Source organism: Elephantulus edwardii, unplaced genomic scaffold, assembly GCF_000299155.1.
Source record: "Elephantulus edwardii isolate Elephantulus edwardi_28Jun2011 unplaced genomic scaffold, EleEdw1.0 scaffold00014, whole genome shotgun sequence".
Classification (NCBI taxonomy): Eukaryota; Metazoa; Chordata; class Mammalia; order Macroscelidea; family Macroscelididae; genus Elephantulus; species Elephantulus edwardii.
The window spans coordinates 27,964,046-27,984,606 of NW_006399764.1; the positions used below are offsets into that span (position 1 = coordinate 27,964,046).

The window sequence follows — 20,561 nt, forward strand, 5'->3', positions numbered from 1 at the left end:
GCGTCTGACATACTTTGGACATGTTGCCAGGAGGGACGGGTCCTTGGAGAAGGACATCATGCTTGGGAGGGTGGAGGGACAGCGCAGGAGGGAAGGACCCTCTATGAGATGGATTGATTCGGTGACTGGGGTAATCGGGATGGGTGTGTCAGAGGCGGTGCGGTTGGCCCAGGATAGAGCAGGGTTTAGGACTGTTGTGCATAGGGTCGCTATGAGTCGCAAACAACTCGACGGCACATAACAACAACAACATGACCAAAATGGTTAAAAAAAAAAAAATCACCCTTAACAACTCAAAAACCCCTGGGTTTCTGATCACCCTCATTTCTGTCACCGATGCATGTTGGTTCTCTTTATTCGAGAAGCTGGAATGTATGAAAAGGAATGTGACATCAGGATTGGAGAAAGACCTTTTGATCGAACAGTGTGTGTTATACAGATGGTGTAACCTTGCTTGCTGAAAGAGAGGCGGACTTGGAGTCCTTGCTGCAGAAGGTTAAACACTTCAGCCTTCCATTTAGATTGCATCTCAATGTCAAGAAAACAATGGTTAGGGGTTCTTTCCACTGGACCAATAGGCAATATCATGACAGATGGAAAAAATATTGAAACTCTCAACGACTTGATCTTACTTGAATTCCTAATCAGTACACTTGGTTCCAGCAATCATGAGATCAAGAGACATTTTGCACCGTGGAAGTCTATAGGCAGGGACCTCTCCACATTACTGAGGAGCAATGATGTTAGTTTGAGGATTGAGTTGTGCCTGATTCAGGCCCTGGTCTTTTCATTCACTTGCTATCCATCTGAGAGCTGGACAGTGAATAGGAATGACAGAGGAAGAATTGATGCCTCTGAATTGTGTTGGAGAGGAGGGCCGCATTTCCTGTGGGTTGCCAAAAGAACAAACAGATAATGTTTTGGAGAGGGTGAAGTCAGTGCCCCTTGGAGGCAAATACGATGAAGCTTTATCTCACATACTATGGACATATTAGTTCTTGTTGTTATTATGTGTTGTCGAGTCGTTTGCGACTCATAGCGACCCTATGTACAACAGCCCTAAACCCTGCTCTGTGCTGTGCCAATCTCACTGTCTCCGACACACCTACCCCCATCACCCCAGTCACTGAATCAGTCCATCTCATTGAGGCTCTTCCTTTCCTGTGCTGTTCCTCCATCCTCCCAAGCATGACGTCTCTCTCCAAGGACCTGTCCCTCCTTACAACATGTCCAAGGTATGTCAGATGAAGCCTCAGAATCCTTGCCTCCAAGGCACCACCCGGTTTAAACCTCTCCAGGGTGAACCTGTTAGTAGGTGAGGTTATTCCTTAAAGAGGGATGTCCTTCTTGGGAAGGTGCAAGAAAAGCAAAGGAGAGGAAGACCCTCAGCCAGGTTAGGTGACACAGTGACCACTGCAGTGGGTTCTAGAGTTTCAGAGATGATGGCGATGGCACAGGAGAGGGCCGGGTTCAGGATAACTGTTCATAGGATCGCTGACTAAGCAGCACCTAAAAACAAGCACCCAAAAAGTGGAGCGAATTGTGAGGATGAGGGTGTAGGCTGCCCGTCATTAAAGATTATCAAGCAGCATCTCAGCAGCCCCTTCCTGGGGTTCCTGTAAGGAAAGATGGAACATAGTGACGCTGGTGATGGGGTTTGCTGCCATCACATTGGCCCTCGACACATGGAAGCTCGTCCCTGAGAGAACAAAGTGATGCCCCATCCTGTGCTCGCTGCGTGATGTATTGCCGAACAGACCTTGGTTGTCTCTGTGACTTTGATTATCTGATATTTTGAAGGTCATCAAGCTTTTCTTCTTAGTCTGATGTATCTGGAAGTTTTAGTGAAATCTGCTGAGCCTCATAATAACACGCAGGTTTCTGTTAGCAGGTAGGTGGAGGCCTCGCCTAAGGTGCACTCACCAGTAATTGAACTTAGGCCTCCACCATGGAAGACCAAGAATTCTACCACTGAACCGCCAGTGACTTAACAGGCACTTAATAGTCATGTTCATGTAAATAGGGTGTTTGTGGTTTTTCTAATCTATAATGATCTTTTTCTTATCAATAATGGCCCAGAAGCCCTCTCTTTGACTTCGCATATATCAGGTATTGAAGAAGAATAGTGAATATACCATGGCCCTGTGTTTTATTCACTACACAGTGATATTTAATTGTGTGGATCATAACAAACTATGGTTAACATTGAAAAGAATGAGAATCACTGATAACTTAATTGTGCTCATATGAAACCTAGACATAGACCAAGAAGCTTTCATCTGACCAGAGTAAAAGGCATGGTTGAAAATCAAGAAGGGTATGTGGCATGGCTGTAATCCTTTCTCCAAACCTGTTCAATCTGTATGATAAGCAAATCATTCAAGAAGCTGGACTCGATGAAGAAGAATGTGGCATCATGATGAGTGGAAGACTCAGCATCCACTTGAAATTAAGTAGATGATATAACATTACTTGAAAAAAGTGAGAAAAACTTGAAATGCTTACTGCAGAAGATCAAAGACTACAGTCTTCAGTATGGATTACATCTCAATATTAAGAAAATAAAAATCCTCACCATTTGGCCAATAACATCATCACGATTGTTGTTGTTGTTAAGTGCCATTGAGTTGTAGACAACTCATGGCGACCCTATGAACAAAAGACCTGAACATTTGTATAACTTTCATCGTTTCTCCCCATTCATAGGGTTTCCAGAGGCAAACTATTTCAGAAGTGGATGCCACTCCTGCTTCCAAGCCTGTTTTAATCAGGGGACTCCACCAAAACTTTCCACCATGGGTAACCATTATTGCATTTGACATATCAATGTCACAGTGTTTAGCATCACAGCAAACACGAGTTACCTCTGTACAGCAAATGGACAGACCAATGCTATACTACTTAAAAGAATGTTTGACCAAAACTGACCAGAGCTGAGGGCTGCAGGTTCAAATCACCCACCTTTGGCTTGGTAGCATCATTTTCATCCACTAGGCCAACAGAGTTCTCTCATTGTTGTTGTTAAGTGCCTTCAAGTTGTAGATGACTCATAGCGACCCTATGAACAAAAGACCTGAACACTTGTATAACTTTCATCGTTCCTCCAAGTTCATAGAGTTTCTGGAGGCAAGCCATTTTGGAAGTGGATGCCACTCCTGCTTCCCAGCTTGTATCATCATAATAAATGGAGAAAAGATGAAAATTGTTAACTGATGCATCTTCCTAGGATCTGCAGTCTACACATTTGGTACCAATGGTTAAGAAATCAAAAGATGTATTGCATTGGGAAAGTGAGCTGTCATGGGACCTCTCCAAAGTACTGAAGAGCAGTGATGTCAGTTTGAAGACTAAGGTGCCCCTAATTCAAGCTATGGTCTTTTCATTCGTTTGTTGTGCATCAGAGAGTTGAACAATGAATAAGAATGAAGAAAAGATGATGCCTTTAAGGTGCGTTGTTGGAGAAGAACACCGCGTATCCCATGGACTGCCAGAAGAACAAACAAGCATGTCTTAGAGAAAGTACAACCAGAGTGTTTCCTTACAGGTATAGATGGTGAAGCTACGTCTCAAGTACTTTGGGCCTTTTGTTAGGAGGGGACCTTCCTTGAAAAGGGAGGTCCTGGTTGGAAAGACAGGGGGTCAGCAAAGAGAAGACCCTCATCTAGATGGATTGGCATGGGGGCTGCAGCAATGACTCCCACATGGCGGAGATGATGAGCATGGCACGGGATAGAACAGCGTTCACATGTGTTGTTCGTAGAGTCACTGTGAGTGCTCTCAACTCAGGGCACCTGAAACAACTAGAAGAGCAGGTGCATCTGTCGTCTTTAGAAGTGAAGACGGCCAGATCTCAAGTCACTTGTTTGGACACGTCATCAGAAAGACCAGCTGACAGAAAAGACCATGCTGCTGGGTGAAGCCGAGGATCAGCCAGACAAGAGAAAACCTCAGTGTGACGGACAGACATGAAAGTCACCACAGCGGGCTCAGCGTGCCAGTGGTGACAGAGGTGGTGCAGGACTGGCCGGCGTTCCCTTCTCTTCTGCGTATGGCTGTCCTGAGTCGGAGCAGCTCAGTGGCAATTAACAAGTCTTAAAAGGATTCAGAAGGCCCTTTTGTGGTCTAATGGTCTGTGAGAGAGAGCAGATAGTATAGTTAACAAAGCTATGCTGCATTTTTTTCGCCCACATCTATCCTTTGGAAATTTTGCATAAGGTCCTCAAGACTAATTCCGTTTAAGAAGCACTTTGTAGGCCCATGCTGAATCCCAGAGAAAACCAAATTAAGTCCCACCACAAAATCAGAGGGAATCACACACTCCTGGAAAACATGAATCCTTGCTGAAGCAAAGAAGGAGTTGCCTGCCTTGACTCCAGAGGAACCAGGACTGTGAAATTCCTCAGAAAGTTCTCACTGGTTCTGATAACTGTGAAATACTAGCGTGCCCTGTAATAGAAAGCAGAGATAGCCTCATGTCTGCACTGAGGGGAACATGTGGGGCCCAGATCGCATTTTAATGATGGGAAATAAATTAAAAGTGATCAGCAGGCCTCATTCTAAGTCTTGATTTTTTCCAGTTTTCCTCTTCCACAACATGAGTTAGATTAGTACCAACATAACAGACATACCTTCCAAAGGTCCCAAGAGGTTTAGGCATTAACTGCAGACATTCCAAATCAGAGATTCTGAAGTGCCAAATTATGTCTCATTTGCTAGATGTGTTAAATATTCCTCCTTGTAGCAAAGATCGTAGTACGGACATAGACCTTTTGAAATCCAAGAAATACTGCAAAGTGCTAATTTACTGAGGGGTTGTGTCTCTCTCTTTCTCTGTGTGCATGTGTGTGTCTTATTGACACAGTTATAGTCATCATCCATCATCCTTGAGAAGATGCTAATATTTAATAGCCAACTCATTAGATTTTTAAAAAAATGTCAGTTTGTAGAATTTTGCCAATTTCTGTGGAATAAACATTGTCGTCATGACCAATTTCAGACTAGAAATTCTAACACAGAAAGACTAGAAAGCCAAACTAGAGCATGATTAGGTTGTAGAGAACTTGGGAAATAAAAGTGACTTAAAGAAGCAGAGGAGATAAAGTTCATAATATGAAGCTCAACATCAAGAAAACAACAACTCTTACCACTGGGCCAATTGACAGACCATGATAGATGAAGTTATTGAGATTATTAACAGTTTCAGCTTGCTTGGTTCCACAATCAATAGTTTTAAGACCAGTAGTCAGTAAATCCAAAGACAAATTGCTTTGGGAAAAAATCTGTCAGTGGCCTCTCTAGAGTGCTGAAGAGCAATGATGTCAGTCTAGAGAGTAAGGTGAGCCTGATCCTGGCCGTGATCTTCACAGTTATGTGCTGTGCATCAGAGAGCTGCACAATGACTGAGGGTGACAGAAGGAAAAGAAAAATCAATGACTCTGAGTTGTGGTGTTGGAGAAGAGCACTGAACTCACCAGGAACTGCCAAGAGAAAAACAAGTTGGTCCTGGAGATGGTGAAACGAAGTTGCTACTTAGAGGCAAGGATTTTGAAGCTCTGTCTCACATACTTTGGGCATGTTTCCGGGAGAGACCAGTCCTTGGAGAAGGACATTGTGCTTAGAAGGGTGGAAGGATTATGCAGGAGAGGGAGACCCTGGATAAGATAGATTGACACAGTAACTGGGCTCAATGGGGTAGGTGTATTGGAGGCAGTGGGATTGGCTCAGGATAAGGCAGAGTTCACAGCTATTGTGCATAGAGTCCCTATGAGTCCCATTTGACTTGAGCTCGTATAACAGCAGCAACAAATATTGCTTATGAAAAGAAAATTAATTTTGACATTCTATTTTTGCTACATTGTGTTATTTATGTTATAATTTTGTAGATAGGTAATCTCTGACTACAAATACATTCAAGTTATGACAAATCAGATTTACTTGTTAGTAATTTGCACTACTTCTTGTTGTTTCCCTAAGTATCATTTTATTTACTTATTTACCCCTATGGAAGCAGCAGTCAGTATATTAAATGATGCGTTACAATGGATATCTAACTGCCAAGATCGTCTAGTACTAGAGAAGTAGGCTGTCAATTTAAAGACTTAAGGGGTGCCTGACCCAAGCCATCGTATTTTTAATTGCTTCATATGATGTGAAAGATGTACAGTAAATAAGGAAGACCAAGAATAATTTATGCCTTTGATCTGTGTTTTAGTGAATTGTATTGAATATGAAAATTCAATTAAAATTTCTATGTCATGACATTTGGAAGATAGCTACCTGGGAAACTAACAGGAAGAGGTCTGTATTTGTGCCCATCAAAATTTTAAAATTAAATTTAAAATTTATAATTAAAAGACACATTGCCATGGGAAAGTCTGCTGTTAGGGACCTCTCCAAAGTACTGAAGAGCAATGGTGTCTCTCTGGAAACTAAAGTGCGTCTGATACAGGCCATGGTCTTTGCAATCACTTGTTATGCATCAGAGAGTTGGACAATGACTAGACAGGATAGAAGGAGAATTGATGCCTTTGGGCTGTGGTTCTGGAGAAGAGTATTGAGAATACCATGGACTGCTAGGAAAACAAACAGATTCATCCTTGGAGGCAAGGATGCTGAGGCTCCGTCTAACATACTTTGGACATGTTGTGAGGAGAGACCGGTCCTTGGAGAGGGACATCATGTTTGGGAGGGTGGAGGGATGGCGCAGGAGAGGAAGGCCTTCTATGAGGTGGATTAATTTGGTGACTGGGATAATTGGGATGGGAGTGTCGGAGACAGTGCGATTGGCATAGGACAGAGCAGAGTTTAGGGCTGTTGTACATAGGGTCGCTATGAGTCGCAGGCAACTTGACGGCACATAACAACAACAACATGGAATATAGCCTGGGCTACCAGAATAACAAATAAATCTGTCACGGAAAAAGTACAACTAAGGTGCTTCTTCAAGGCATAGATGGGGAGACTTCAGTTCACATACTTGGGCACGTTGTCAGGAGGACAAGCCCTTGTGAAAAGACATCAGGCTTGGAAAAGTAGAGGGTCAGTGAGGGGAGGAAGTCCCAGTGAGATGAACGGACATGGTAACTAACAGTGGGTTTCTGTTCAGGGGAGATTGTGGAGATGACACAGGATCCAGCAAGGTGTCCATCTCTTCATCAAAAGGTCACCATGACTCAAAGTTAATTAGACGGTACTTCAAAACAACACTACAGAGTGAAAGACAATGTTTCAGCATGTAGTTTGCTGGTGACATCATTCTCAAATGTTTCCTCATTGTCAAAGTTCACTTGTATAATGATACTGAGAGTAAAAGGCAGTAATAGTATCAGCAGTGGCAGAAAAGAAATATGCCAATTTCTTCAGTGCTGGTGAACAGTGGGGGCGCGGGAATGGAGTTCTGTCCTGTGGAGGAGAGCACCCGAGTAGGATTTGAGATTCTTACTTCCTTTTCATAAACATTTTAGTGGTTGCACAACGTGGCATTGTTTTAAAAATCATGCTTTGTAGTAGTTCATGATTTTTGTGGACCTTGTGTCCTCTTACCACTCCCAGGACTCCAGTCTCATTGGCCATTGTGTCCTTATCTCCAGTATCTTTCCATGGCAGTATCTCCATCATTTAAAAGCACTTTCCGATAGGGACTAACTATACCTATGTTTGGTTTTGTTATCATTACAATTGCTGATAAGATACCCAGCAAATAGAAGGTGATAGAGGAGGAAGTTGGATTCTCAGATGGAAACATCGCGGTCTGGAGTGAAATCCGCCTCCAGCCACACTGCCCTGGCTCCTATTTTCTGACGCCCTTGCCAGCTGCTATTAAGATTGGCGAAGGGGCCTTGTGTCAACTCCATTAGACGGGGTGCCTGACCCCTGATTGCTGCATGCAGGTTATGTGTGGACTGAATTGCGTTGACCATGTTCCCGGGACCAACCCTCTTTCTCCTCTGTTTGGCTTTCTCCTGCCCTTAGCTGCGATCCAGCACCGAGCTCCACCCGGACCTGCTCTCTGACTGCCTCACGGTGCAGCCCCTGCAGGCCGCGGCTTCCCCGCACGACGCTGCTGCTGATGGGACCGTGGGCTGCTCCCCAAGATCCAGGCCTGACCTCTATCCAGGTAACTGCACAGTGGAAGGAATCCCACTCCCTTACTGCCCTTCTGACACCATTCACTCTGTGAATGCTCATGGAAGGAAAATCCTCAAAACCATCAGTCAGTATTTTACTTTTTCTCTGAGTGGCACACAGGATTAACATGCTCAGCTACTCACCACAGAGTTTGTGGTTCAAGTCCTCCTGTATGTGTCTTCGCAGAATGGCCTGCCAGTGTCCTTCTGAAAACCCCACGAAGCACAAACAGGTCACCATGAGTCAGAACTGACTCAGTGACAGCTGTGACCAACAAACAGGATCCAGCACATCCCTCAGTCATGCAGATGACTCGCCCTCTAATACACATAAGGTCGATGGTTCATATCCCCCCAGAGGTACCTCGGGAGAACAGCCTGATAATGCACTTCTGTAAACCAGCCTTGGAGATGCCGTGAGGACAGCACTGCTCTGGCACACAGCGTGTCCGGGAGTCAGAATGGACTTCATGGCAGTGGGTTTAGTAGACAGTTATGATGTGCAGTTACATAGCATTGAGATGGACTGTGCAGATGTCAGTGCTGGTGTGTCCACCTCCTGTGCTTCCCAGAGGGCTGCCTTCCCTCACCGACCCTTCCTCTCAGGAAGATGAGGCAGAGCTGGCTTGGAGAGGGCCCCCTGATCAGACCCCCTGGCTTGGAAAGGGCCTCCTGAAAAGACCCGCATGGAAGGAAGTTATCTCTAACACAGCCACATAGCACTTGAGGCCATGAAAAGGGTGATTGAAATGGAGCTGCTTGCTTCTGTAGTAGTAAGAAGCCCTGGTGATATGGTGCGTAATGTGCCTGATTACTAACCAAATGGTCAGCAGTTCAAATCCTTAAGATGCTCCATGGGATTTTCAGTCTTCTATGGGATGAGCAGTCTTCTAAGATTCTAACCCAGAAACCCAGCGGGGGTCACCATGAGTCAGAACTGGCTCATCGGCCCCCTCTCTATGTGCTGAAAACCCCAGAGTCCCGCACCAGCGACTGAGCTGAGAGGGGTTGTGACTTTCTCAGAGTGAGGTCTCCGGCAGCGATTCTCACTAGACTTTCACCCTTTTGTCCAGAGATCCTATTGCAGAAATACACCGGGGCCCAGACAGCCTGTAAATTAAGTGGGGAGAGGGGGACTCCTTAAGCCGTGGGTCCACTCTCCAGGCTTCATGCCCGAGTCGGCCTTCTCGTCCAGCTCCTGGGAGGAGCTAACAAGGCAGGTAAGTCTACAGTTAGTGGGGCTGCGAGGTAGGAGCGGTCTGGAGCAACACCTGGTCTTGGCAGAGAGCTCAATAACCGACAGAGACTGTTCTGTGATGGAAGACCTGTTCACTGGCCCTCATGAAAACCCCAAGTCAGAGCCCAGAGCGAAAGCATGACCTTTGTGAATGACATCAGCCTGAAGATATCAGAACCTGGATGGGATGTTTGAATCTGTCCGAAACCAACCATCATGGGAGGAGCTAACATAAAGGGGGCTGGGAATCGTGGATGAGGATGGTGTCTTATCTGCACGATGCTTGTTAACAGATAATTAGCTACTTTAGAGCATGCCCATGCCCTTGAACTATTCCCATCTGGAATGTAACCTTAGCTCCTTAAAAAAAAAATAAATGAAAAAGGAGGTGTTTGGTTCTGCTGTTACAGGAAATGGCAGAGGGAGAATGAAGTGTGTTGGTGTGTTTTTAAAAGAATGGGGCTTTTTGAAAGTACATGCTGCTGGTTGGTGAAGGGTGCCTTTCCTACAACATTATCACTTTCACTTTCTGTCCTAGGAGTTGTCTGGGTTGTGCTTTGACTCAGGGCCTCCCTGTGCATTGTGCAGTGAAGCAGTGTCTAATATGCCAGCTGGTACTTTGCCATGTCCAGGCCCTTGCCGGGGCTGCTGTGTTCCTCCATACCGTGGGAGGGCCGCCTCCTTCTCACTGGTCCTTCCTTCATCCACCATGGCCTTTTTTTCTGATTGATCTTTTCTGCGGACATGTTCACAGTAAGCAAGCTCACCGTCCTCTCTTTTAAGAAATGTTCTGATTCTCTTTCTTTAGAGGCTGATGGGTCATCCTTCTGGCCGCCTCCAAGGAGCCCAGGTGGTGGATTGTGTAATACTGGGCTGCCTGGTCAGTTTGAACAACCAACCTTTAGATAGCAGCTGGGCAAAAGCTATAGGTTCAAGTTATCAATGCTTATAACTGGGAACTCTGAGTGTTATTCCTACACTCACCGACTCTTTGTTCTTATTGGACAGATAAGCCATAGGCACAAACTAAAGGTTGCTGGTTCAAACCCAGCAATCAGCTGCTTGGAAGAAAAGAGCAGGTGGCTTGCATCCATAAAGATTAAAGCCGATAAACCCTGTAGAGCAGTCCTGGTCAGTCACACACAGAGTTACCATGAGCTGGGGGCCAACTCACAGGCTCCAGAATACAGCAGCACGGAGAGCTTGAGTCCCTGAATAGCTCAACAAATTAAACATAACTGAAAGGTTGGTGATCCTGGTCCGCTTGGCCTGCGTCTGAAGATCACGGACAGTGGAAGCCCTGGGGCGCAGAGCTCCGTGCTGACACAAGTGAGGTCACCATGAGATGGAAGCTCAATGGCAGTGACCTTGCTAGTCCTGGAAGACCCTTCAAGGTCACCTTGAATCACCTTCAAGATGCATGAAAGCACAAGTGGCTGGGACCTTCTGCTTCAGCAGGTGCGAGTAAATCCCAAGATTTTTGAATTCCCGAAAGGTTTCTGACAGGTGCCCAGTAGATGTTGAGTGCTGCTGAGCCAGGGAGCAACCCCCTTTGAGGGCCCGAAAGCACCGTGAATGCTCCTAGTGGCAAAACGTGCTGCAATAAGAATCACCCTTGTTCCGTATGTTTGTTTCTTAGTGCAGAAAACCTATAGATGGGTGTAACACTCTTTTCCCAAAGGAGCAAGCGTTCTTAAGCTCATGTTTTGTTTAAAAGTAAGATCTTATCACCACTCAGTGAAGAACATTAGAATTCAGTTCCCAGCCAGCCCAGGGCTCGCCTATGCGTATGTGGCCAATGGTTAATGCCTTTCTGTTTGTGAGCTACTTAATTTAGTTCTTCAGATTTTCTACACTGACTTACTCCCTTGTATTTGTGCTAGTTTTTCATGCAAGATTAAACTGACTTACTCCGTTTTATAATATGTACACGTTTTCACTCTGAAAATATTTTTGTTGGTGAATAGAAACAATTCTGCGTCCCATTGAGGGAGAAGGAGGCCGTGAGGAGGTGGGGCAATTGTTGCTTTATTCCCATCGCACAGAGTCTCACTCAGCTCCCTTTTCTCCTGCTCTTTCTCATTTTATATTCTCTTGACGGCACGCAAATGGAATATGAAAAAGGAAGCTTCGATCCCCTTTGAAGCAGCTTCATACAGGTTGTAGAGAACAGGTAGATGGCAAGATAGGTGATTTCGGAGAGCTAGTAATACATTTTGTGATAAAGAAATTCTGGGTCCAACCTCTGGGCCCCAAGTTCTGACTTTGAACTTCTGCTAAATTTACCTTCCAAGAAAAGAAAGAAAGTGAAGGTACTTGCCTGTCATATGGAGAGTAATGGAAAAAAAAACACTGGAAATTCCCATTGTGCTTGTCATTAGAGCGAAAGCTAACTTTTTCGACTTCCATGAGCACTGAAAATAAGAGTTAAGGACATCCTGGAGCCTGTTACTGGATGAATGTGGAAGTTCTTTGTGGTGTTTTACTATTAGCAGTAATAATAGAGTACATTATTTGCAATGAATAGGGAGAGTGGTATAGAATTTTCTCCCTCCTGGAGGCCAGCAAATAGCACTGTCTCTGAAGACCAGCTTTCCTGTGTCCACCTCTACATGGTCAGTCAGGATTGTGCTGCCCTGTGTAAGTGCCCTGGACCAGCCATGCTATGTTAATAGGAATGAAGGATTCAGCAGACGGTACAGCACCCTCCTTGCCTATTTCACTGGACCTTCCTGCTTGTGTCAAGACTCCCCTTGCAACCTCTGACCTCCTGTGTCCAGGTGCTCTCTGGCCCTTGTTCCTGGAGCGCCTGTTCTCTCCCTCATCTCAGCTACCCACATCTGCTCTGCTCCGACTCTCCACAGCCTCTAGACTGCAGAGTGGAATCTTACCCTAAGAAATCAGGGCTTGTTCTCATCATTGTAGCCTTTTCTCTGAGGGTTTAGCTCAGCTGGCAACCAAAAGGTTCAATCAGTGCTTCTGTAGGAGAAAAAGGAGGCACCTTCAAGACCCTGTAGGACATTGCTACTCTGTTTCTGTACTACAAGGTCTCTGTGTGTCAGAACCAACTCAGGGATGATGTGGAGGAGGTGAGGGGGGCCTTGACAGCCAAATCTACTAGAAGGCAACTAAAAAAAAAAAAAAAGAAAAGGGAGGGAGGAAGGAAGGAAGGAGAGGAAAGAATAAGGAAGGGAGGGAGGGAAGGGAAAGGAAAGGAAAAGAAAGAAGAGAGAAACTAAATGAAGCTGGAAGAAGTAGTGAGGGATTCACTTTTCATCTCTAAACAGAGGAGATAAATTCCAATTAATGTGCACAGGAATTTGCTCTCACGCAGGTTTCCAGAAACCAAACCAGTTCCCATCAGCTTGAGTCCTATTCTTCACCATCTGACGTTTACATCCCAGACACAGACAGTCCTCAGTGACTGAGTGAAGTCACAGAAACCAGAAAGCGAAGAGAAGTGAGGAGAACGCATGATTAAGTACATTAAGGAACTCAAAAACGATTTCATAATCTTAGAAACCATTTACGTTTTCTATTACCCCTTCCAGATCAAAGGTGCAAGAACAACCGCTTTCAAGATGATTGTGTAGAACAAAAAGTACTGCAAAATTATTAGTCAAAAAAAGAGAGGATAATAACCTCTGTACTCCGTCTGAAATTCTGCAGAGAGCATCTCTAGGCACTACCTGTGGCTTCCATTCCTGGGTTTACGTTAAGTGAAAGAAGTGTTGTTTACTGATACCAAATCTTCAGGTTTGTCGTAAGGTGCCATCGAGTTGGTTCTGACTCACAGGGACCCTTGTGCATGACACAGTGCCCCGTCCTTCACCGTCCTCCAATCTCTGCTGCACTGTAACCTGAGGTAGCCACTGTGTTGATCTGTCTCATCAAGGGTCTTGTCTTCCAGTGACCCTCTACTTCTCAAAGCATGATGACCTCTTCCAGAGATCAGCCCCTCCTGATAACATGCTCAGAGTATGTGGGATGAAGTCCTACCATCCTTGCTTTTGGGGAGCATTTTGACTACGACTTCTTCCAAGGTAGTTTGCTATTTTTCCAGTCGATAATTTATTCAGTATTCTTCGCCAGTACCACGGTTGAAAGACATTGCTTCTTCAGCTTTCACACGGACTTGAGTGGCTGAAAACTTGATGGCCTGGGGCTGCCTCACACTTCCATCCTTAGTGTGGCATCCTTGCTCATTAGCACTGTGGAGAAAGACTTAAACCTTTATGTTATCAGTGGCAAAAAAATGTGCTGCCATCCCAAGAGCACACGGTTCAAATCCACCAGCCACCCCGCGGGAGAAGGATGGACGTTCTTTTCCTGTGTGGTTTATTGTCTCTGAAAACCCACCGGAAGGTCAGCCAACTGGTCAGCACACAACAACAACAACAACATCCTGATTCACAGGATGACACGTCACAGCAGCAACACTAATGGCTCGTGCACAGCACCACCCGTCTGTCTCTGGAGGCTTGTATGTTACTAGGATGCTAAGCAGGTTTCTGTGGTGCTTCGGGACTAAGATGGACCAGAATAAAGGGCTGGAGATCTAGAGCCAAAGAATTAGCCATTGAGAACACTGCTGATCACAGGTGTCCAATCCCTGTAGAGATGTCATAGGACCTGGAAGCTTGTCCAATCCCTGTAGAGATGTCATAGGACCTGGAAGCTTCTCCAATCCGATCTATGGAGATGTCATAGGATCAGGAAGCTTCTCCAGTCCCTGTGGAGATGTCATAGGACCAGGAAGTTTGTCCAATCCCTATGGAGATGTCATAGGACTAGGAAGCATTTTGCTCAGTTGTGCAGGGGGTCACAGTGGGTCAGGAGTTGGCTTGATGGCAGCTTCCATGACTAGTAATCGGAAGCATTGATCCTTCACATTACCACAGTCCCCCAAAGGGCTGGTGTGAATCCCTTTTGAAGAACTAGGAAAGGGGGAGGTGCTTTGAGAGAATGGAAAGTTAGACCAGTCCTAGACAAAGCTAGAGCATGTTGCATTTAAATCAATTTACTGACACCATAAATCTATCTCTAAGGAACCATCCCTGTGAATTATTTCCAAGTCATGTTAATTAGAACAGATGGACTTGCCCTGGCAGTGTTGGAAACTTCTTTCGGGACCAACACGATACAGTGGTGGCGGCGTTGGTGTTATTAGATGATAAGCAGTTGGTTCTGATTTGTAGAGACCTATGTATATCAGAATGAAACTGCCTCGTTCTCAAAATTGTTATTTTTGCAACTACCATGTCCATCCATCTTATCAAAGGTCTTCCTCTTTTTTTGCAGACCCCCTAATAGTCTAGATTATTGACGTTTGAGGAGTTAATGGAAAACTAAAAACCCATTGTGGTTGAATTTATCTTGATTCATAACGACTCCACATGTTAGAAAGCCCAATATATTTTTTTTCCTAAAATTTGGGTTTCTTATGGCAAAGTTGGAAGCTCTGGTGGCTGACCTGTGAGACGCTGTGCTGCCGACCCTGCTGTACATGGTTTGAATCCACAAGCTGCCCCTTGAGAGCAAGATGGCCAGTCTCCTCCTGTGCCGTTTAGTGCCTCGGAAAACCTGCAGGAGGTCAGCCAAAAACCTGCAGGAGGGTCAGCTAAGAGCTGGTTCTGACTTGACAGTGGTGAATGAACATGGCAAAATTGAACTTCAATCCCTGAGATGCCCAACTTTCTGTAAGACCTTCCACTAGTGACTGGCCGTGCCTCTGCCACCTTCCTCTTACCTGCTTTCCCACAGCCCCCAAAGAGAGATGAACGAAATGCGCAGAGCCTGAGGCAGACCCTGGGTTCTGACAGCGTTGGCCTGAGTCTTTGGCTTCCTCGCGTTCCTCTGCTGACTTTCTCTGGAATGGATTCTTTGGGAGTAAGTAGGCAGGCAGGTTGAGGGGCGGGGGTGGTCGGGGGCAGGAAAAGCAAGATAAGCTGTGAGAGTTGAGGTCTCAAACGCTGTCAGAAAGGCCCAAGAGCGCTGCATCAAGTATGTGTCCCTGCAGATCTGCAAGACCTGCCAGGATCCCTTCTGCTCACAACAGGCTGGGCTTTGTTCCGAGATGCAGATGTCGCTGGAGCTTTGCTTCACATGAAGTTCATTACATTGGTATTTCGGAGTGTTTGATGTTGACTTTTGGCACTTGTATGGATGACGTCAGCCATCACCTTTTTTCCAGTTCCATAGCTGAGTGTTCCAGAAAGAGGCAAAGATCAGCGCTGAGAACTTGAAGGGCGGAGGATGGGGGAGCAGGGAAAGAGAAACAAGGCAGCCACGAAAGCAAGCGTGCACTCACGTCTAAACACTAACAACTTCGCTCCCAGCAGCACGCTGTGGAGGTGTGATTGGGCAGTTCTTGGAAGTCTGAAGCTCATGGGAGAGTATCTGTTTGTAAGAGAAGTGAATATTCATGTCACTGTCCCAACATTGATAAATTCTCATTTCTTCCTTATTTATTCCCCTCCCCAGCGATCTGCTGTGCTCACGGCTCCCTGCTAACAGGCTCTTGGGGCTGCCCCCTGTCCTCACCTTAATCTCGCGGCCCCCTTACACATTTGTTGGCCAGGGCCAGGTGGCCCGCCCTGAGGTGACAGGAGCACACTGTCTCTGTCGTAGTGCCCAGGGGACAGGTTTCACGGTGTGCCATCAATTAGCTCGGGGAAGCATGTCAAGCATGAAGGGGCTGTGCGTTTCAGCCTGACAGCCTTCCGAGCCTGCTGAGCAGGGATGATTCCATTATCCTCTTATCAGGCTGCCGGATAATGATACCCCACACTGCAGAGGGGAGCAAAGACAGGCAGAAAGAGTTTTTTTTTAAAGCTTGACAATAATCAAATTATTCATGCTGCAAGGGAGAAGAGGAAGATTAGAGAGCTGACTGTGCACACGCTGAAGAAGCCACTTCTTATGTAATTCAGGTGGGATGTGGGGGAGAAGGGGTGCGCCCAGACATTAGGAGGGAGCCTCTCCGCCCATGCACAGCAAGGCAGGACAAGCTAAAGCACCTTTAAACCCCACTGCTGTTGAGTCAATTGTGATGGACAGCAACCCTGTGGGACAAAATGCACCTGTGCCCAGGGGCTTCAAGGCTCCAATCTTGACATGCTTGGAAAAGCAGGTGGGTGTTATGTCCCATCAAATCAAAATGTGAAGGGTCAGCAAAATAGAGGAAGACACTTCCTGGGGCTGATTGCCACAGCAACTGCCGCAGTGGAGCTGAGCACTGCAGAGACCAGAGGAGGGGCAGGACAGGCTGAGCTTTCCCTCTGTTATTCAAGGATCTCTACGAGTCAAAACCACCTGACCATAACAACAGTAACAAATCTTCACAGAAGCAAACTAGCACATCATGCTCTCTCAGAGAGACTGGGGGGTTGGAACCTCTGACCTTTGGATGAACACCAACTATTTTAGCCTCCATGCCACCTGAGCTCCAGGGAACCTCTGCTGCTGTCCAGTTAATCTCAGGTGCAGCCTTCTGGCCGTGGATTTTCCTTACGTGAACATTCTTTCTGGAATTGGGAGCCTGTTTTTCTCTACACAGACTGATACACCAGTTGCTTGGCTAATTTGGCTCACAGGACCCAGGTGTGTCAGGGTAGACCTGTACTCCATGGGATTCTCAATAGCTGGTTCTTTGGACATAGACTGCCAGGTCTTTCTTCAGAGGCCCTCAGGGTGGAAGCAAACTGCTAGTCTTTTAATTGGCAGCTGAGCGTGGTAACTGTTTGTTCACTCAGGGAATCTGCTCTGGAACACTGGAAAATACCAAAGCAAAGCACCATCCCCAGATCAACTCCACCTCGTAGTGGGGCTTCAGAACAGTAGAATCACCCCATAGGGTTTTCAAGGCTGTAATTCTAACAGGAGCTCTGGTGGCCTAGTGGCAAGAAGCTGTGCTGCAATCCCAAAGGCACGTGGTTTGAGGCCTCCAGCAGCTCGATGGGAGAAGAATGGACAGTCTTCTGTGCTATTAAGCACCTCTGAACACCCACCAGCAGGTCAGCTATGAGTCAGTTCCAACACTACGGTACACAACAACAACCCTCCTAAACGTGGGCAGCCGCATCCTTCTCCCATGGGGCAGTAGTGAGCCCTGACTGCGTTTCAGTTAGCTTAAGGAGATCTGGCAGCATCTGTAGCAAGTTGCACTGTTTTCCCCAAAGACCACACTTTTCTGGCAGTTTGAATTCACTTCCCTTCTCTAGCTGCCCTGCGGGAGGAAGATGGACTCTCTCTTCTTGGATGTCATAGAAGTGGACAGTCTCAGAAACCCCGTGGAACGTGGTCAGGAGTCAGAACGGATTCTGCAGCCCAGACTTGGAGTATTGGTCAGCTTTGCAGCCGGGTGCTCTGACCAGCACGCCACCCATGCTCCTTGCAGGGGACTGTAGTGCAGTCAGATTGTTTCAGGATGATGTGGAGAAGCACGTGTGGTGTCAGGGCCTACATTTTCACTCACAATTCACATTTTCCTTGAAAAACTCCTTGCCGTCAAGTTAGAACATCTCATACCTGAGCCTCCTTGTGTCTCTGAAGTCTTACATCACGTTTGAGGAGATTGCCCTTCTTTTCTCCAGTGACCCTGAGGTGGATTTGAACCTCCAGAGGGGTGTGGCCTTTGGGCTGGCAGTTAGCAGAGCAACTCAAACTCTAGTCAGTTTGCTATTGGTCATTCCCCTGAGACTCGCCCAGTGGAAGTCGGTTAGGTTGTGAGGATGAACCAGGGTTTCCTCTCCGTGAGCTCAGAGAAGCAAACAGAAGTGAAGAAAATGCAGAAATACTCCACAGCAGTGCTTGCTTGAAGAGCCATCGCGGGGACGTTTTGTCACAGCCTTCACAAAGTGCAGCCGTGCATGGAAATGACTCGTTAGCTTTTAAATGGAAACACATTACAGAGGTGTGTGTCGCTCTGGCAAAGTCAAGTACAGCAGTTTATCGCTGTGAGTGTCTCACAATCAAAAAAATGACGCTTCCTAGTGGGTACGATGGACACACCACCTGCATCTCCTCGGGGAGCCGCCTTTCCTCTCATTGAAGACTCACCGCTTCTGCCTGCACATGCCTGCCTTCACCTGACCCCAGGCTGTCTCAGTGCAGTCACTTCTAACTCATGGCGACCCTCTGATGCATCCAAGATGCTTGCAAGGTCAGGACCTTTCGGAAGCGGATAACCAGGCTTGTTTTCAGAGGCATTTGTAGGTACATTTGAACCACTGGCCTTTCATATCACTGACCTTACAAATAACAAGTCAGAACAACCGTGATCTAAACAACAATAGCAACACAGGGTGGCTGTTGTTTGTGAGTTGTGTAGCCCTTTATTGAGAGTGGGGTGGAGCTCCCCGATTAAAACAAGCTTGGAAGCAGGAGTGGCATCTTCCAAGATACCTCTAGTGGATGTGAACCTCTGACCTGTAGGTTAGCAGCCAAGTGCATTGTTTGCACTACTCAGAGTCTTGGTACAGAATAGGTCTCCGGAAGCTGCATGGAATGTGGGAATGAGCAAAAGTTCACTCTTAGACTGACATAATTAAGATCATGTCCCAGATGTATGCCTGTGATACTCTTCAGCTCCTACAAGCCGGTGTTAGGAGGGACATGCTTCCTGCTCCATTGGGAGAGTTTTGGAGGAAGGTGGATCTGTGGCTGAGGCATTGTCATCACAGCTAGTTGAACCCTTACGGTGTCCATTTTACCGGAAGGGATTGAACTGGTCGTCACTTCCTACAGATCCCCAGTCCTAACAGTGTCACAGACGACACCCCACCAGCAGTCATGCATACAGTCTTCTTCATAGTTACCGATGGAGAAGCAATTTGGCATCTGCCAGCCTGTCTTCTTGTCCCCAGAAAAGAGTGTCCTTAGTGCATCTGTCAGGAAACAGGGACAAGTCAGAGGTCTCCTCTCACTGAACAGTGATTTCCAAATTGACTTAAGACGCTGTTGAGTATGCTTTCCAATTCAGATTTCAAGTGCGTCCCTGAAGCCCTTTCTTGCTTGTTCTTGTGGGGACTCCAGCCAAAGGGCCACTATGTCAAGTACTGTTTACCTGTGGAGCAGGAGAGGGCACCTGTGTTTGGGGACCTGTGTTGTTCAACCTCAGCTCCATGGTGGGCAGAGTTCCTGAGCCTTCAGGTCTCCCAGGCACTAGACGCGTGCCCCACCTCGGCAGTCTCGCCAGACACATCTTAATCTCACCCCCTCTCGGATGCATCTAGTGCCTTGCTTTCTGCCCCAGTGCATCTTGATGCTCTGGGTTGGGGCTCTGGAAGCTTGGATCCTGGTGCATACGTTAACTTGGACATAAGAGACTTCACATCTGGCTTTCAGGACCAGCAGGGAATAGGAGTTGGTGTGTGAATGTATCTGTCTGCCTGACCCAGGCCTGCCAGCCACACAGTGGGTTTCCTCATCATTTTCAGCGTTTACCTCCGTGCACTTGACAAGCAAACGTGAATTGACACCCATTGGGATTCTGGGTACCAGTGCCATCTAAGTCACTGTTCTGTGTCAGGGCCTGGCTCGTCTGTCACTTGCCGAGTGCTCTGTCCATGTTTGTGGGATGTTTGGCCGCTGAGTGGAACAAGGGGAACACAGTAGAGTCTGTACATAGAGAAAGAATAGAAAAACAAGGAGATAAAAGCAGAGTTTCCAATCAGTTTCTTCCAGTGTGACCTCCTTCTGAAAACTGGCCTTTCTATTCCCACTTGCTCCGCAAAAAGATACTTACTCTTAGCAGATGGCTGGATATATAGGTGGACAGATGGATGGAAAGGTGGGTGGATAGATGGATGGGAAATGAGTGAATGGATGGGACAGATGGGTGGGTAGCTGGATTAATGGGTTGGATGTGAATGAGTGGAAGGATGGATGGGTGGGCGGATGGGGGGTGAGTGGATAGATGGATGATGAAGGTGACTAAATGCATAGATGGGTGGGTGGGTGGATGGATGACGGATGGTTGGTCCAGCTATTAAATAGGATGATGGAGAAGTTTTCAATCAGGTGTCATTTGCAGTGTGTGTCAGACTATAAATGATACCAAACTTTGCAACCTGGTCTGTTGCAGCTAATGATAAAAGAACAGACAATAGACCTCTTGTAGACCTCTGGGATACATTTCACTTTTTGATGAGCCTCCGTGCATGCTCACAGACACACACACACTCTCACACTCACTC

At 46.5% G+C, this 20,561-nt stretch overlaps 1 protein-coding gene across 1 annotated transcript in view; it reads left to right on the plus strand.

Annotated features, from left to right (window-relative positions):
* GLIS3 (GLIS family zinc finger 3) overlaps nucleotides 1–20,561 on the plus strand; it is a 503,376-nt gene that overhangs the window by 427,474 nt on the left and 55,341 nt on the right. Inside the window, exon 6 of the mRNA XM_006881316.1 lies at nucleotides 7,972–8,116. Within this exon, the coding sequence (XP_006881378.1) occupies nucleotides 7,972–8,116 (145 nt within the window). The remainder of the gene's footprint in view (nucleotides 1–7,971; nucleotides 8,117–20,561) is intronic.